The sequence below is a fragment of the Crinia signifera genome, chromosome 1, assembly GCF_055691185.1.
Source record: "Crinia signifera chromosome 1, ASM5569118v1, whole genome shotgun sequence".
NCBI classification, from domain to species: Eukaryota; Metazoa; Chordata; class Amphibia; order Anura; family Myobatrachidae; genus Crinia; species Crinia signifera.
Genome location: NC_139217.1, coordinates 49,418,577 through 49,431,557, shown reverse-complemented (window position 1 = coordinate 49,431,557; position 12,981 = coordinate 49,418,577). Strand labels below are relative to the sequence as shown.

The window sequence follows — 12,981 nt, the reverse complement described above, 5'->3', positions numbered from 1 at the left end:
CTATGGTATAGTGGCTGCAGATCAGTTATGGTGACCTATGGAGTGATATACATGCGGGCTATGGTATAGTGGCTGCAGATCAGTTATGGTGACCTATGGAGTGATATACATGCGGGCTATGGTATAGTGGCTGCAGATCAGTTATGGTGACCTATGGAGTGATACACCTGCGGGCTATGGTATGGTGGCTGCAGATCAGTTATGGTGACCTATGGAGTGATATACATGCGGGCTATGGTATAGTGGCTGCAGATCAGTTATGGTGACCTATGGAGTGATATACATGTGGGCTGTGGTATAGTGGCTGCAGATCAGTTATGGTGACCTATGGAGTGATATACATGCGGGCTATGGTATGGCGGCTGCAGATCAGTTATGGTGATCTATGGAGTGATACACATGCGGGCTATGGTATGGCGGCTGCAGATCAGTTATGGTGACCTATGGAGTGATATACATGCGGGCTATGGTATGGTGGCTGCAGATCAGTTATGGTGACCTATGGAGTGATACACCTGCGGGCTATGGTATAGTGGCTGCAGATCAGTTATGGTGACCTATGGAGTGATACACATGCAGGTTGTGGTATGGTGGCTGCAGATCAGTTATGGTGATCTATGGAGTGATACACATGCAGGTTGTGGTATGGTGGCTGCAGATCAGTTATGGTGACCTATGGAGTGATACACATGCAGGCTATGGTATTGCGGCTGCAGATCAGTTATGGTGACCTATGGAGTGATACACATGCGGGCTATGGTATGGTGGCTGCAGATCAGTTATGGTGACGTATGGAGTGATACACATGTGGGCTATGGTATGGTGGCTGCAGATCAGTTATGGTGACGTATGGAGTGATACACATGCGGGCTATGGTATGGTGGCTGCAGATCAGTTATGGTGACCTATGGAGTGATACACATGCGGACTATGGTATTGCGGCTGCAGATCAGTTATGGTGACCTATGGAGTGATACACATGCGGGCTATGGTATGGCTGCAGATCAGTTGTGGTGACCTATGGAGTTATACACATGCGGGCTATGGTATGGTGGCTGCAGATCAGTTATGGTGACGGATGGAGTGATACACATGCGGACTATGGTATTGCGGCTGCAGATCAGTTATGGTGACCTATGGAGTGATACACATGCGGGCTATGGTATAGTGGCTGCAGATCAGTTATGGTGATCTATGGAGTGATACACATGCGGGCTATGGTATAGTGGCTGCAGATCAGTTATGGTGACCTATGGAGTGATACACATGCGGGCTATGGTATAGTGGCTGCAGATCAGTTATGGTGACCTATGGAGTGATACACATGCGGGCTATAGTATAGTGGCTGCAGATCAGTTATGGTGACCTATGGAGTGATACACATGCGGGCTATGGTATAGTGGCTGCAGATCAGTTATGGTGACCTATGGAGTGATACACATGCGGGCTATGGTATGGTGGCTGCAGATCAGTTATGGTGATCTATGGAGTGATACACATGCGGGCTATGGTATAGTGGCTGCAGATCAGTTATGGTGACCTATGGAGTGATACACATGCGGGCTATGGTATGGCGGCTGCAGATCAGTTATCCAATGTAGACCTCAATGGTTTCATGTATGGAAGATAAACATTAGTTCCTGCAAACCCATGAGAACTTTTACATACATAGAAATGTTACAGGAGTGATTACAATTCAGAGGTCAGTGGCCTTTAAACAGAATGTGCATTGGGAATTGGTTTATGAAGTGTTCTTAGAGACTGCATGAATTATTGCAATCACCATTGCATTACAGGGAAATCATTTACAATCAAAGGCCAAAGTACTGTAAGGAGAGAGAGTTAATCGCTGGCTCTTATCCCCCACCCCATTGTTCCCATAAGAAGTCTAGTGAATATCTATCTACTGGCCTATTCCTTAAGGAGTATACACACAGACAGGCTTTTGGCTTAGTGCACTAAAGGTCCATACACACTGGGGGATTTTGCCAACCCTGTATGTACAATCATACCAGCAGATGAGCAGCTTGGCCAGCGATGATGCGGGAGTGTGCTGAAAGCAGCTCAAACAACAAAACTGATAGGTTTTTAAAAACATTAATGATAGATTTCCAGTGTTGGATAATGTGTTTTGCATATAGTAAGGCCTCTAGACAGCCAGCCCTGTCCTGTGTTTTCCTTTCTCGTGCTTCCTAGTTATTTTTGGGTGCCGTCCAGCATGCCTAAAATGTGTCGGAATGCAGAGTATTACACTCTGACCCGGAGCGCACACAAGGCAGTGATGTAACACCTCTCTATCTGTTTGTCACTTACAGATCCGGAACTCTGGGGAGAGGCCCAGCAACGAGGAGATTGTGCGCTTTTCCAAGCTGTTTGAGGATGAGCTGACCCTGGACAACCTGACCAGACCACAGCTGGTGGCTCTGTGTAAACTCCTGGAACTTCAATCGATTGGGACGAATAACTTCCTTCGGTTCCAGCTCACCATGAAGCTGAGATCCATTAAGGCTGATGACAAAGTAAATGGTGTCTCTGTGTATCTTATGTTCTGTCTCTCTAGAAAGCCGTCACAGCTAAGCATTTAGTGTGAGCCATTGGTACCGAAGTCCATATTGCTTTATAGAAAAAACCTAATTCTATAGGATCATGATGTAGATACAGGCGTTCTCTGCTTACAGCTAAAAGTGTGACGGCTGAGCTAAATTTTCCTGTGTTTGCATTTGACATCCCTCTGTCTGTAGTGCTCCCTCTGTCTGTCTGTAGTGCTCCCTCTGTCTGTCTGTAGTGCTCCCTCTGTCTGTCTGTAGTGCTCCCTCTGTCTGTCTGTAGTGCTCCCTCTGTCTGTCTGTAGTGCTCCCTCTGTCTGTCTGTAGTGCTCCCTCTGTCTGTCTCTAGTGCTCCCTCTGTCTGTCTCTAGTGCTCCCTCTGTCTGTCTCTAGTGCTCCCTCTGTCTGTCTCTAGTACTCTTTGTGACCCTGCTGTGCTTTCTCTGTGTACGGCAGCTGATCTCTGATGAAGGAGTGGACACATTGAACGTGAAGGAGCTGCAGGCGGCATGTCGGGCTAGGGGGATGAGGGCGCTCGGCGTCACAGAGGAACGGTTAAGAGAGCAACTGAAACAGGTCAGAAACCATTTGTAAATGTCCTCTGGATCCGTACCTCATGTCTCCTCAGCTGTCTGAACTTCTATACCTAACTAAGGAGATGCTGCCGCCTTTTACAACCCTTTTTCTTGTCACCAGTGGAAGCCCTACAATCAGTTTATTGCATGTTAAATATAACATATAGTATAGTTATTATTTTAATTGTTTCTCATAGAGCGCAGTAAGTTCCGTTGCACACTGCCATTTAATATATACTATAGCCAATATAGATATATTAAAGAGTTTGTAATACCTTGGTGTGAGGTAACTGAGCGCCACCCTGGTAATCCCCCCCCCCCCCTCCCTTATATATGAAGTGCTGTTAGGTTGTGTGCAGTGCTAGATGATTCTTATTTGTTTCTACTATTTCAGTGGCTGGAACTACATTTAAATCAGCAAATTCCCACTTCATTGCTGCTGTTGTCCCGAGCGTTGTATCTCCCGGACACGCTCTCACCCGCCGATCAGCTGAAGTCCACCCTGCAGACTTTACCTGAGAGCATGGTAGGTATCCGTCTATGATAGGTGTACATGGGGATGCAGTTACAATCCCGGCGGTCGGAAACCCAACCGCCGTAATCCCAATACTTTCTCCCTCTATGGGTCCACGACACCCATAGAGGAAGAATAATATTAGTGTGCCGAGCGTAGCGAGGCACCGGGCCCGCTGCATGGTGATCCACGTCCCCCCCTTGTCGGGATAGAATTTGAACGCCGGGATTCCCGCCGCCGGGATTTAGTACCAATCCCGTACATGGTTGCAGTGTGTTAAATAATGGAGGGATAATTCATACCTGGTAATGTTGGCTGAGGGCGCAACAGTGGTTAGGTGACAGAACATCTCTCTCTGCCTGAATGTAATTGGAAGATGACTGACTTAGTACATGCATTATACTGTGATGTATTTTTACTACTATTCATTGTTTCTGTGCTGCCTCTGATATAGGGTCTGAGTCACTCGCGAATGCTCACTTTAATGGACAAAACCATGTTCACCGTAGGGAGGGGGGGGGGGGGGGGGGGCGGCTGATGTAACATGTGCAGAGAGAGTTACATTTGGGTGTTTTGTTTCCATGCAGGGTAAATACTGTCTGTTTTATTTGTACACTGCAATATAGATATCAGTTTGAAGTACAAGCCCCACCCAAATCTAATTCTCTCTGCACGTGATACATCTGCCCCACCTGCGCTGCACATGGTTTTGCCCATTAGAGAGGGAATTGGCTTTTGCGAGTGAACCAGAACCGGGGCCATATTTTCCAGTGATGTGTCCTCATGCTCTGAGTTGAAATGCATCTTGGCAGCCAGCTCAATGGATTGCAACATGATAATGAAATAACCAGAAAGCAATGCTCGTCTGTTTGGGTGCGGTTGTGTCTGCGTGTGTTTTATGTGTGTGGCTTTTTTTTTTTTTTTTTAGCCTTTTTGTACTTTTTATTTGGGGTCTACTATGTATTTGTACGAATTTCCAAAAGCGTGGGTACATCTACAGGGATGAGATGACTTCTGTTTAATTTATTTTTAATGGTATAATTTAGTTTTTTCATTTTTAAATCCTAAACCAGGAAACCTGTAAGATGAGATTTTGTTAGAACTCTTCGTTAGGCACACAGCTGTAATACATCTGCTTTTCATGACGGCGCCTCTATAATAGGCTGATAACTGGTTCCGAGATAACCATGCTGCACGGCAGGTGGGGCAGATTTAGAAGGTGCAGAGAGATTCATAGCTGGCCAGCGTTGGTGTTGCGAGCCCGACAGTCAGGATTCTGACAGATGGCAAGGCGAGTGAAGAGAAGCCCTTTGCGGGCTCGTTGGCTCGCTGCGTTCACCACAGGTTCTATTCTCCCTCTGTGGGGTCGCTGACCCCCATGAGGGCTAATAGCCCCAGTCAGTTGGGATCCTGACTGTCGGGCATTTGAACAGTTGGGATTCTGATGTTGGAATCCCAACTGTCATGACGTCATTCGGCACTTGCCAGCACGGGGTCATAAGCTCCATACACATGGGGCGAGTCTAGCCAGAATTGGCAGGGATATGGTCGCTGAGACCAGTGGCTTCCCCCAGGGGAGTGTCTCATTTCAATGGTCGCTGATGAAAACGGGACATTGAGCAATTTGGCCGCTGAGCGATCTACATCGCTCAGCGACCAATCACTCTGTGTGTAAGAAGCCGCCAGTATTTTCCTCTGCATAACTAATTGACTTTATACATGCCCTGAATGAGCCACTGAGACAATGGTGACTCACTGCAGTTACATTGCACAGAGGGCTGACAACAAGAGCTATTTAAGGAGCAAGTACAAGCAGAGGGGGGGGGGGGGGGGAATATATAACAGCTTGGAGTGGGACACGGTAGCAGCCAAATAGCTCCTGCACTTTTACAAACACAGCCTGTAAAATGACAGAAGCTAGTACTTTATCTCTCTCCAAGCTGTAATATTTCCAGTATTAGGTGTATTTGTGCATACATATAGTTATTACTATTATTGTTATATTATGAAGCTAACATATTTGAATAGCACAATGGTTTTCCCAACACTCTTTGTCACTCAGCTGGAGCAGGATGCCATGCTGTTAGGGAGGTGACTGACAGCAGGGCAGATTGGTCTGCAGCCGTAATGTACAATGATTGGTGCGTCATTGCAGTGACGTCACAGCAGCTTGTATCACTGCAGCCTCTACATTTTAACATACTACTAATATTAACAGGGCATATGGGAGGGAGGAGCGTTAGTTATTTGTCATTGTTTTACGGTCTTAATTCATATCTATAATATGTCCATATTACGGTTTAGTGATGCTTTAAAGATTCCATCCACAACCGGAGTACTGGGGGCAGTTCACTGGTCATGCCACACACCCTGCACCCATTTTTTCAATACTTACCCTCTAGAGTCCCATGTTGGCAACAGCAGTGCTGAAAAAATCACCGGAAAAATGAAGCGGTGGCCATTTTCTCAGTGTTTCGTGCATGTGCAGTAGATCCTGGAGCAGCGCTAGGGTCCCCTAGTGCCCAGAGTCTACACACTGCCGGCTTAGAGGAACGGGCACAGACTCTGAACATGGGCAGCCTCCTCTCTAGAAGAACCCCTGTGCCTGTTACTTCCAACCATTTTATTCTGGAGCTTTTCTAGAGAGGAGTGCAGGTGATGGGTAAGATGCTGGATTGACCCATCACAAGCTGGGTGGGGGTTAAACTGTTCTGTCTTCAGGGTACGGAATAGCTGATTTTGGAAAACATATTCAGACTATAAAGTGGTTTTCCACCTTGAGTTACTACTATTACTTTAGCGCAGTGGTTCTCATGACACCACAGTTCACATTTTTTCAAGTCACTTGACAGGTGCATTCATTACTGACTGACACATTTTGAAAGATTCACAGGTGGAGATAATTATTTCACTGGATTCTGTGAGTAGATCTGCAAAACCTGCACCGTGTGTGGGGTCCTGAGGGTCGACTTTGGGAATCTGTGCTATAGACAATTATAGACTATTAGCCGTGTCATTTATTTTAGTCATCCCTGAATGTGTGAAACACACTTGCACTGTGTGTTCCTGGAAACCAGCCATGTAGAAATAACATGCAGAACTCAGCCCGAACCAGTCACAATTGATACTAGCATTGCTTTTTCTTCTCGCCTGACCTGTTTTGGTGCATTTGTCACAGGGCAGTAACATAGAACCTTTCCCCGGCTCTCTAATGGGCCCACACGTTACATGCCCAGTTTTTTCAAATGCTCACTTAGAACACAAGGATTTTAACATGCTTGGAAACACGAGATTTGTACTTTGCGCATTTGGACGCGCTATAGACACATGGCGGAAGCAGTTGTGCAGCTATATTAAAGGACACTGCTTCGGGCAATGACCTTTACCATGTTTTGCAGGCTAAAGAGGCCCAGATGAAAGTGGCCGCGGTGGAGGGGGGTAAGGTGGACAACAAAACCAAGCTGGAAGCCACCCTCCAGGAGGAGGAAGCGATTAAGAAGGAGAAGGAGATGGATAGGTTGGCTGAGGTCGCCAAGGAGAGCTTACAGACCGCAGCTAAGGTAAAGGCCAGCTCTTATTGGATTGCGCAAATCTCTTTGACCTTCACAAGAACATAGACGAGAATTTCTGTAATTCATTGCAATTGGTAGGCTTACGTCTCCTGGTCATTGTTTTAGTCTTGTTAGAGGGATAGTGAACCCTTATTTTGTTACATTCCCAACTGTCACAACATGACCTTGTTCCCACCAAGCCACATATAGCAATGCGACCCCCGTTCCCACCCAGCACCTATCGCAGTGCAACCCTGGTTCAAGTCCAGCACCTATCGCAGTGCAACCCTGGTTCGAGCCCAGCACCTATTGCAGTGCAACCCTGGTTCCTGCCCAGCATCTATCGCAGTGCAACCCTGGTTCGAGCCCAGCACCTATCGCAGTGCAACCCTCATTCCCCCTTCCCCTCAACACCGATGGCAATTTGGCCCTCGTTCATGTACAGTTTCTAAATCTGAAAGCAAGACCCTGTGGAAGTGTCCCACAAGGGGTTAAGGGAAGTGTGAGTCAGGCTCTTTAGCAAGTGTCTCGCTTTTCATCATTTTCTAGCCCATGCACTTAGCAATTGAGCAGCTGCTATTGTTTGTTGATGCACCTACTCTACTCCCGCAGGTGGAGGCCCAGCCTGTTCCTGAGTTGGAGCCAGTGTCTGCGGCCAGGCCTGACGTGGCTCCGGTGAGCGCGTCTGAACAGGCGGAGGTGCTGATAGACACTGCACCTGTCTTGGAGGGTATTAAGGTACGTGCAGTGATTACATTAAGCCCTTCCTTGTAATAATCTACACACGACCCATACCTCAGTTATATTGGATGTTTTGGATGACCTCCACCTTGAACGCTATCTGAATACACAGGAATTGGCCGATGTCATTCACCTCCGTGCTCTTCTATAGCTGCCAGTTGCCGTCCATGTTTATACCACTGGCATAAACCTTAAACCGTCCCGTCCCCAGCCTGATCCCGATAGATGTGTGTGGAGAAACTAAACCTTTACCCTCCTGAAAGAAGCGGGCACACACAGCCCGGAGCCCGTCCTGTGTCACAATACGCCTCTTGTTTTCAGGGTGAAGAGATAACGAAGGAGGAAATTGACATTCTAAGTGATGCCTGCACGAAGCTGAAGGAGCAGAAGAAGCTGCTGACAAAGGAGAAGGAGGAGCTGTCCGAGCTGAAGGATGATGTGCAGGAGTACAGCGAGGTAGGAGGCATGGTGACGTGTTGTATTAGTCGGGGGTACAGCGAGGTAGGAGGCATTGTACCTTGTATTAGTCAGCAGTTATGTGAGGTAGGAGGTGTGGTTGCGTGTATTATTTGGGGGTAAAATAAGGAAGGTCCTGTTATAAAATGTTGGGGGGTACAGTGAGGTAGGGAGGTATGTTCCCATGTTATATTAGTTGGGTACAGTGTGGTAGGGAGGCGTTTATCAGTGTTATATTAGTTGGGGGGTACAGTGCGGTAGGAGGCACAGTCCTTTGTTGTATTGGTTGGGAGGCACAGTCCTTTGTATTGGTTGAGAGGGTACAGTGAGGTAGGAGGCACAGTCCTTTGTTGTATTGGTTGGGGGATACAGTGAGGTAGGAGGCACAGTCCTTGGTACTTGTGTACATTCACGGCTCTGACGATGTGCATCGTACAGGGAAAAATCGCATCGCATGCGATGTCATGTTTCACAGAAATTATGGACATGAGTTGACATCATGTAAAATGCACCCCAAATGTCATTTTTCACACTGTACCACCCCCACTATCAACTCCAACCCGAAGCGTGGCGAGCGGAACGCGTCCTACAACCTTTTCATACCCACACTATCCACGTTGGCGTGAAGTTGAGAATAGAAAGTGTGGCGAGCCCGAAGCGTGGCGAGCGCAGCCAGGGGACACGGATACCTGTGAAGCCCGCGAGGGGACACAGATACCTGTGAAGCCCGCGAGGGGACATGGATACCTGTGAAGGTATCCGCGTCCCCTTGCGGGGCTCGGTGGCTCGCTGCGCTCGCCACACTTTCTATTCTCAACTCCACGCCGACATGGATAGTGGGGGTATGAAAAGGTCGTAGGACGCGTACCGCCGCCCCTTGCGGGCTCGCTGCGCTCGCCACGCTTCGGGTTGGCGTTGATAGTGGGGGTGGTACAGTGTGATAAATGACATTTGGGGTGCATTTTACATTATGTCAACTCATGTCCATAATTTCTGTGAAAAATGACATCGCATCGCATCAGATCGCATGCAATCGCATGCGATTTTATAAAAAATGCACAAAACCACAGGAAAATCGCATTGCATCGCATGCCACTACATATGGCATGCGATAAGAGCCGTGAAAGTACACAAGTACCCAGTCCTTTGTTGTATTGATTGGGGGTTACAGTGAGGTAGGAGGCACAGTCCTGTGCTGTATTGGTACGGGGGTACAGTGAGGTAGTAGGCACAGTCCTTTGTTGTATTAGTTGGGGGGTACAGTGCAGTAGGATGCATGGTTCTGTGTTGTATTGGTTGGGAGGATACAATGAGGTAAAAATTATGGTCCTGTGTTGTATTAGTTGGGTTGGGGGGGGGGGGGGGTACAGTGCAGTAGAATGCACGGTCCTGTGTTGTATTAGTGGGGGGGGGGGGTACAGTGAGGTGGGCATGCTAGTTCCCATGTAAGACTGCAGTCATTTGAGCTGCTGTAACATCACTGAGAATGTGTGCATGAGACCACAAATCCACACAAGTCTGTCTATAACCATATCACTGCTTTGATTGGAGAAGCACCTCCCTCTTAACATGACAACATTCTTCAAGCAGTGAAAGCATGGTGGATACGAAAAGTCTACACCCCCTTATTGCAATTGCCATTTTTTATGATCTTAAATATAATGTAAAGATAAATCATGTCTGACTTTGTCAAACGTTTAATGTGGCTCGGAGAACTCTGTTCATATGAAAAAAAATACAAATCCTATAATATTCCGGTTGCGGGCACTTTCAGAATTACTCTGTAGAGGTTTTCAGTTAGTCACCTTCAAAATCATTGTCAAATAAAGGGACTGTTATTAACCCCATACACCAGTCCACAGTTCCTGTAGTATTCCCTTGGAGTTTTCTTCTGCTGGATCCTATCTGGACAACGGTTCTTTTAGGGAGGTCTCAAAAACATCAAATAGATGTTATTTTTGAGAGGTGCCAGTCCCACATTCGGCAGGCATCTGTGATGGGTGAGGCTGACATGGTGTAAGCTGTATTTCAGAAAAAAGGTGTTCTATGACCATTTCAATTATGCAATACATTTTCATTTTTCTTTTGCAAACGAGACCAAGGTTGAACCTTGTTGATCTTGATTGTAAGGCTCGGTATATTTAGATAATATTGGCATAATTTACTGTATCAAAACTTGATGTCTTAAATCATTGAGATTCTGATGTCCGCTTTTGGACTGTGGGGTTCCTAACCGCCGTGGTCTTAACTGCAGTGGTTCTAGTCGGCATAGAAGGTATGATGAATATGGCTTTCCTGCGTGGATAACCAGTGTAGTATTTGGGCATGAAGAACCCCATCCCCCGTTAATCTGATGGACCTTGAACTTTTTGGGCAGTGTGTAGTCTGTTAGAATTGAGAAGTTGATAGACTTATTGGCCTGAATGAGGTGGGTACTTTATGTGTGTGCCCGTTGCAGGATCTGGAGGAAATAAAGAAGGAGCTTTCAAAGTCCGGACAAGAGACTGTTGTGGAGGAAACCAAGGCGAGCAAGAGACTAACGAAGCGCGTGAACCACATGATTGGTCAGATCGACAAAATCATAACAGAGCTGGAGAACGAAGACCGGGTGTTGGACGCACACACAGGAGATGGCGTTGCTCCACCTGTTGGGTAAGTGCAGGGCGTCTTTCACTTTCTTGGGGACTAAATCAAAATTTAATTTGAATAAACTTCCAAATACTCTGTAGATTAGACCCATTTCTTCATGGATTTCTCTGCAAAGGCTGAACATCAGTGTGAAGAATGTGTGTGCTCATTTAGGGGGGCGATGTATCAAACTTGGAGAGACCTTGTTTTCTGGCGGCACCTAAGTGCATGGAAGGATGTTGCATTTTGTCACTTTCTAAATACGAATATACAAAATGGCTTCTAAAACAAAATGGCGCCTAATGTTCACAAATGCTTAATGTTGACTTTGTGAAGCCCATGATATATCTGCTGATTGGTAACTCTTCAGTATGTGGCGGTAAACAGCTCTCTTCTCCTAGCGACAGCATTCATTCCAATTGTATAGTGGTTATGTGAACTAGATCAACTTTGAAGGCCAAAGGGAAGACCAAATGAGCAGTAGCCATGTTTCCGTATACTGCTCTTGCTGCTGACTTCCTCCACTTTTTTGTTTGGACAGTCTATTGAATATGTAATCCGCTTTGAATATCCATGTTACTGATTCCTCATGAGGTTTGATTGGTGATGTCTGGCATCTTCCATTACATTGTGTCTTCTGCTTTCTTGCCTTTTAGCTCAGTTTGCGGTGATTAATGTGATTTGTGCCTGTCGTATCATGATCATACAATCACTTTCAGGTCTGTTGTGAATCCGCAATCATCAGAGGTCCCCTGGCATAATTGCAACTCCCCCGATTCCTTTTAAACTTTTATGTTCTTTCTACTTTCTGCTCATTTTAATGGCTATAACTATTTGCTGTACACAGATTGTATTTCGCCTTTAGGGAAAATCTGGTCAGCATTAACGAACTTATAAATATCATGAGGCACATTCAGAACATCCCGGAGCAAAAGCTGCTGAGGCTTGCCGAGGCCTTGGATGAAAACCGGGACGGGAAGATAGACCTTGACGACGTTGCAAAGGTATGGATCCATCTGGGATTACCAAAAGCAAGGGATGTAGTGGGGTTTTATATAATATGATGGTTTCCACCTTATTGAGTTCCATCAATGTTGGGTAGGACTTCCTTGTTCAGCATAGGAATGTTTTATGTAACCGCATCTGTGTCCTGCTGTGATGGCTAGCTTTTAGAGTGGAAACCACCTTTATCGATACATTTATAGTTCATATATAATATTGAATGAATCGTTTTTTCAAAAGGTTTTCTCTCGGCACAGTTAAAAGCCCGAGAGGGAGATGCATCAGGTCTTCTAGAGCGATAAACCACCTTCTGTCCATGTATCGTGCACAATCTATAAAATGAAGGACATGAGTCCAAGTACAATGCTTGATCTTTCTCCAATCTTGATACAGTTACACGTAAGGACCAGTAAGCATTCCATTAAGCCTATCTTGTATCCTCAGGTGGTGGAACTGATCGACAAGGAGGACATTGACATCTCCACCAGCCAAGTGGCAGAGATTATGGAGCTTCTGCAGAAGGAAGACAAACTGGTAGAGAAGGAGAAGGCAAAGGAAAAAGCGGAGAAGGAGCAAGCGGCCGAAGTGCAGAATTAAACCTGGAAACGGGATGACATCAGATCCACATGGTTCTTGCACATCCTGTCCAATTAATTATTGCGCTGCTACAGTTTTTCAGGTGGTATAATTGCCAAGCGACATATTAGTATGCACTGTCATCTGGAGTGAAATAAAGGCTTCCTCTAGTCATTTACCATCATTCCATCAGTATCAGGCATTTTTGTTTTTCCCGCAAACATGACTAGTGCAATTTTTTATCTTCGTGTCACTCTTAAAAAAAAAAAAAAAAAAGGAATTAATAGAGAGTGAAGATGAATTAAAATCACAAAGCACAATTATTTTTTTATTTTTTTGGTATTAACGCATCCCTCCATTTTTGGTTTAGTGTCTGGGTGTATAGCAGAGCC

The 12,981-nt window shown here is 46.0% G+C and overlaps 1 protein-coding gene across 4 annotated transcripts in view; it reads left to right on the top strand.

Moving 5' to 3' along the window:
• LETM1 (leucine zipper and EF-hand containing transmembrane protein 1) overlaps positions 1-12,776 on the top strand; it is a 32,102-nt gene extending 19,326 nt beyond the window's left edge. For 2 of the 4 annotated variants that reach the window (XM_083151227.1, XM_083151137.1), the window contains exons 6-14: positions 2,316-2,519; positions 3,003-3,122; positions 3,516-3,647; positions 7,034-7,195; positions 7,799-7,924; positions 8,249-8,383; positions 10,842-11,035; positions 11,859-12,015; positions 12,458-12,776. In XM_083151227.1, coding sequence (XP_083007353.1) covers positions 2,316-2,519; positions 3,003-3,122; positions 3,516-3,647; positions 7,034-7,195; positions 7,799-7,924; positions 8,249-8,383; positions 10,842-11,035; positions 11,859-12,015; positions 12,458-12,610 — 1,383 coding nt within the window. In that variant the 3' untranslated portion in view covers positions 12,611-12,776. The remainder of the gene's footprint in view (positions 1-2,315; positions 2,520-3,002; positions 3,123-3,515; positions 3,648-7,033; positions 7,196-7,798; positions 7,925-8,248; positions 8,384-10,841; positions 11,036-11,858; positions 12,016-12,457) is intronic. The other 2 variants (XM_083151270.1, XM_083151280.1) reach the window with 2 other exon arrangements.
• The last annotated feature ends 205 nt before the right edge of the window (positions 12,777-12,981 follow it).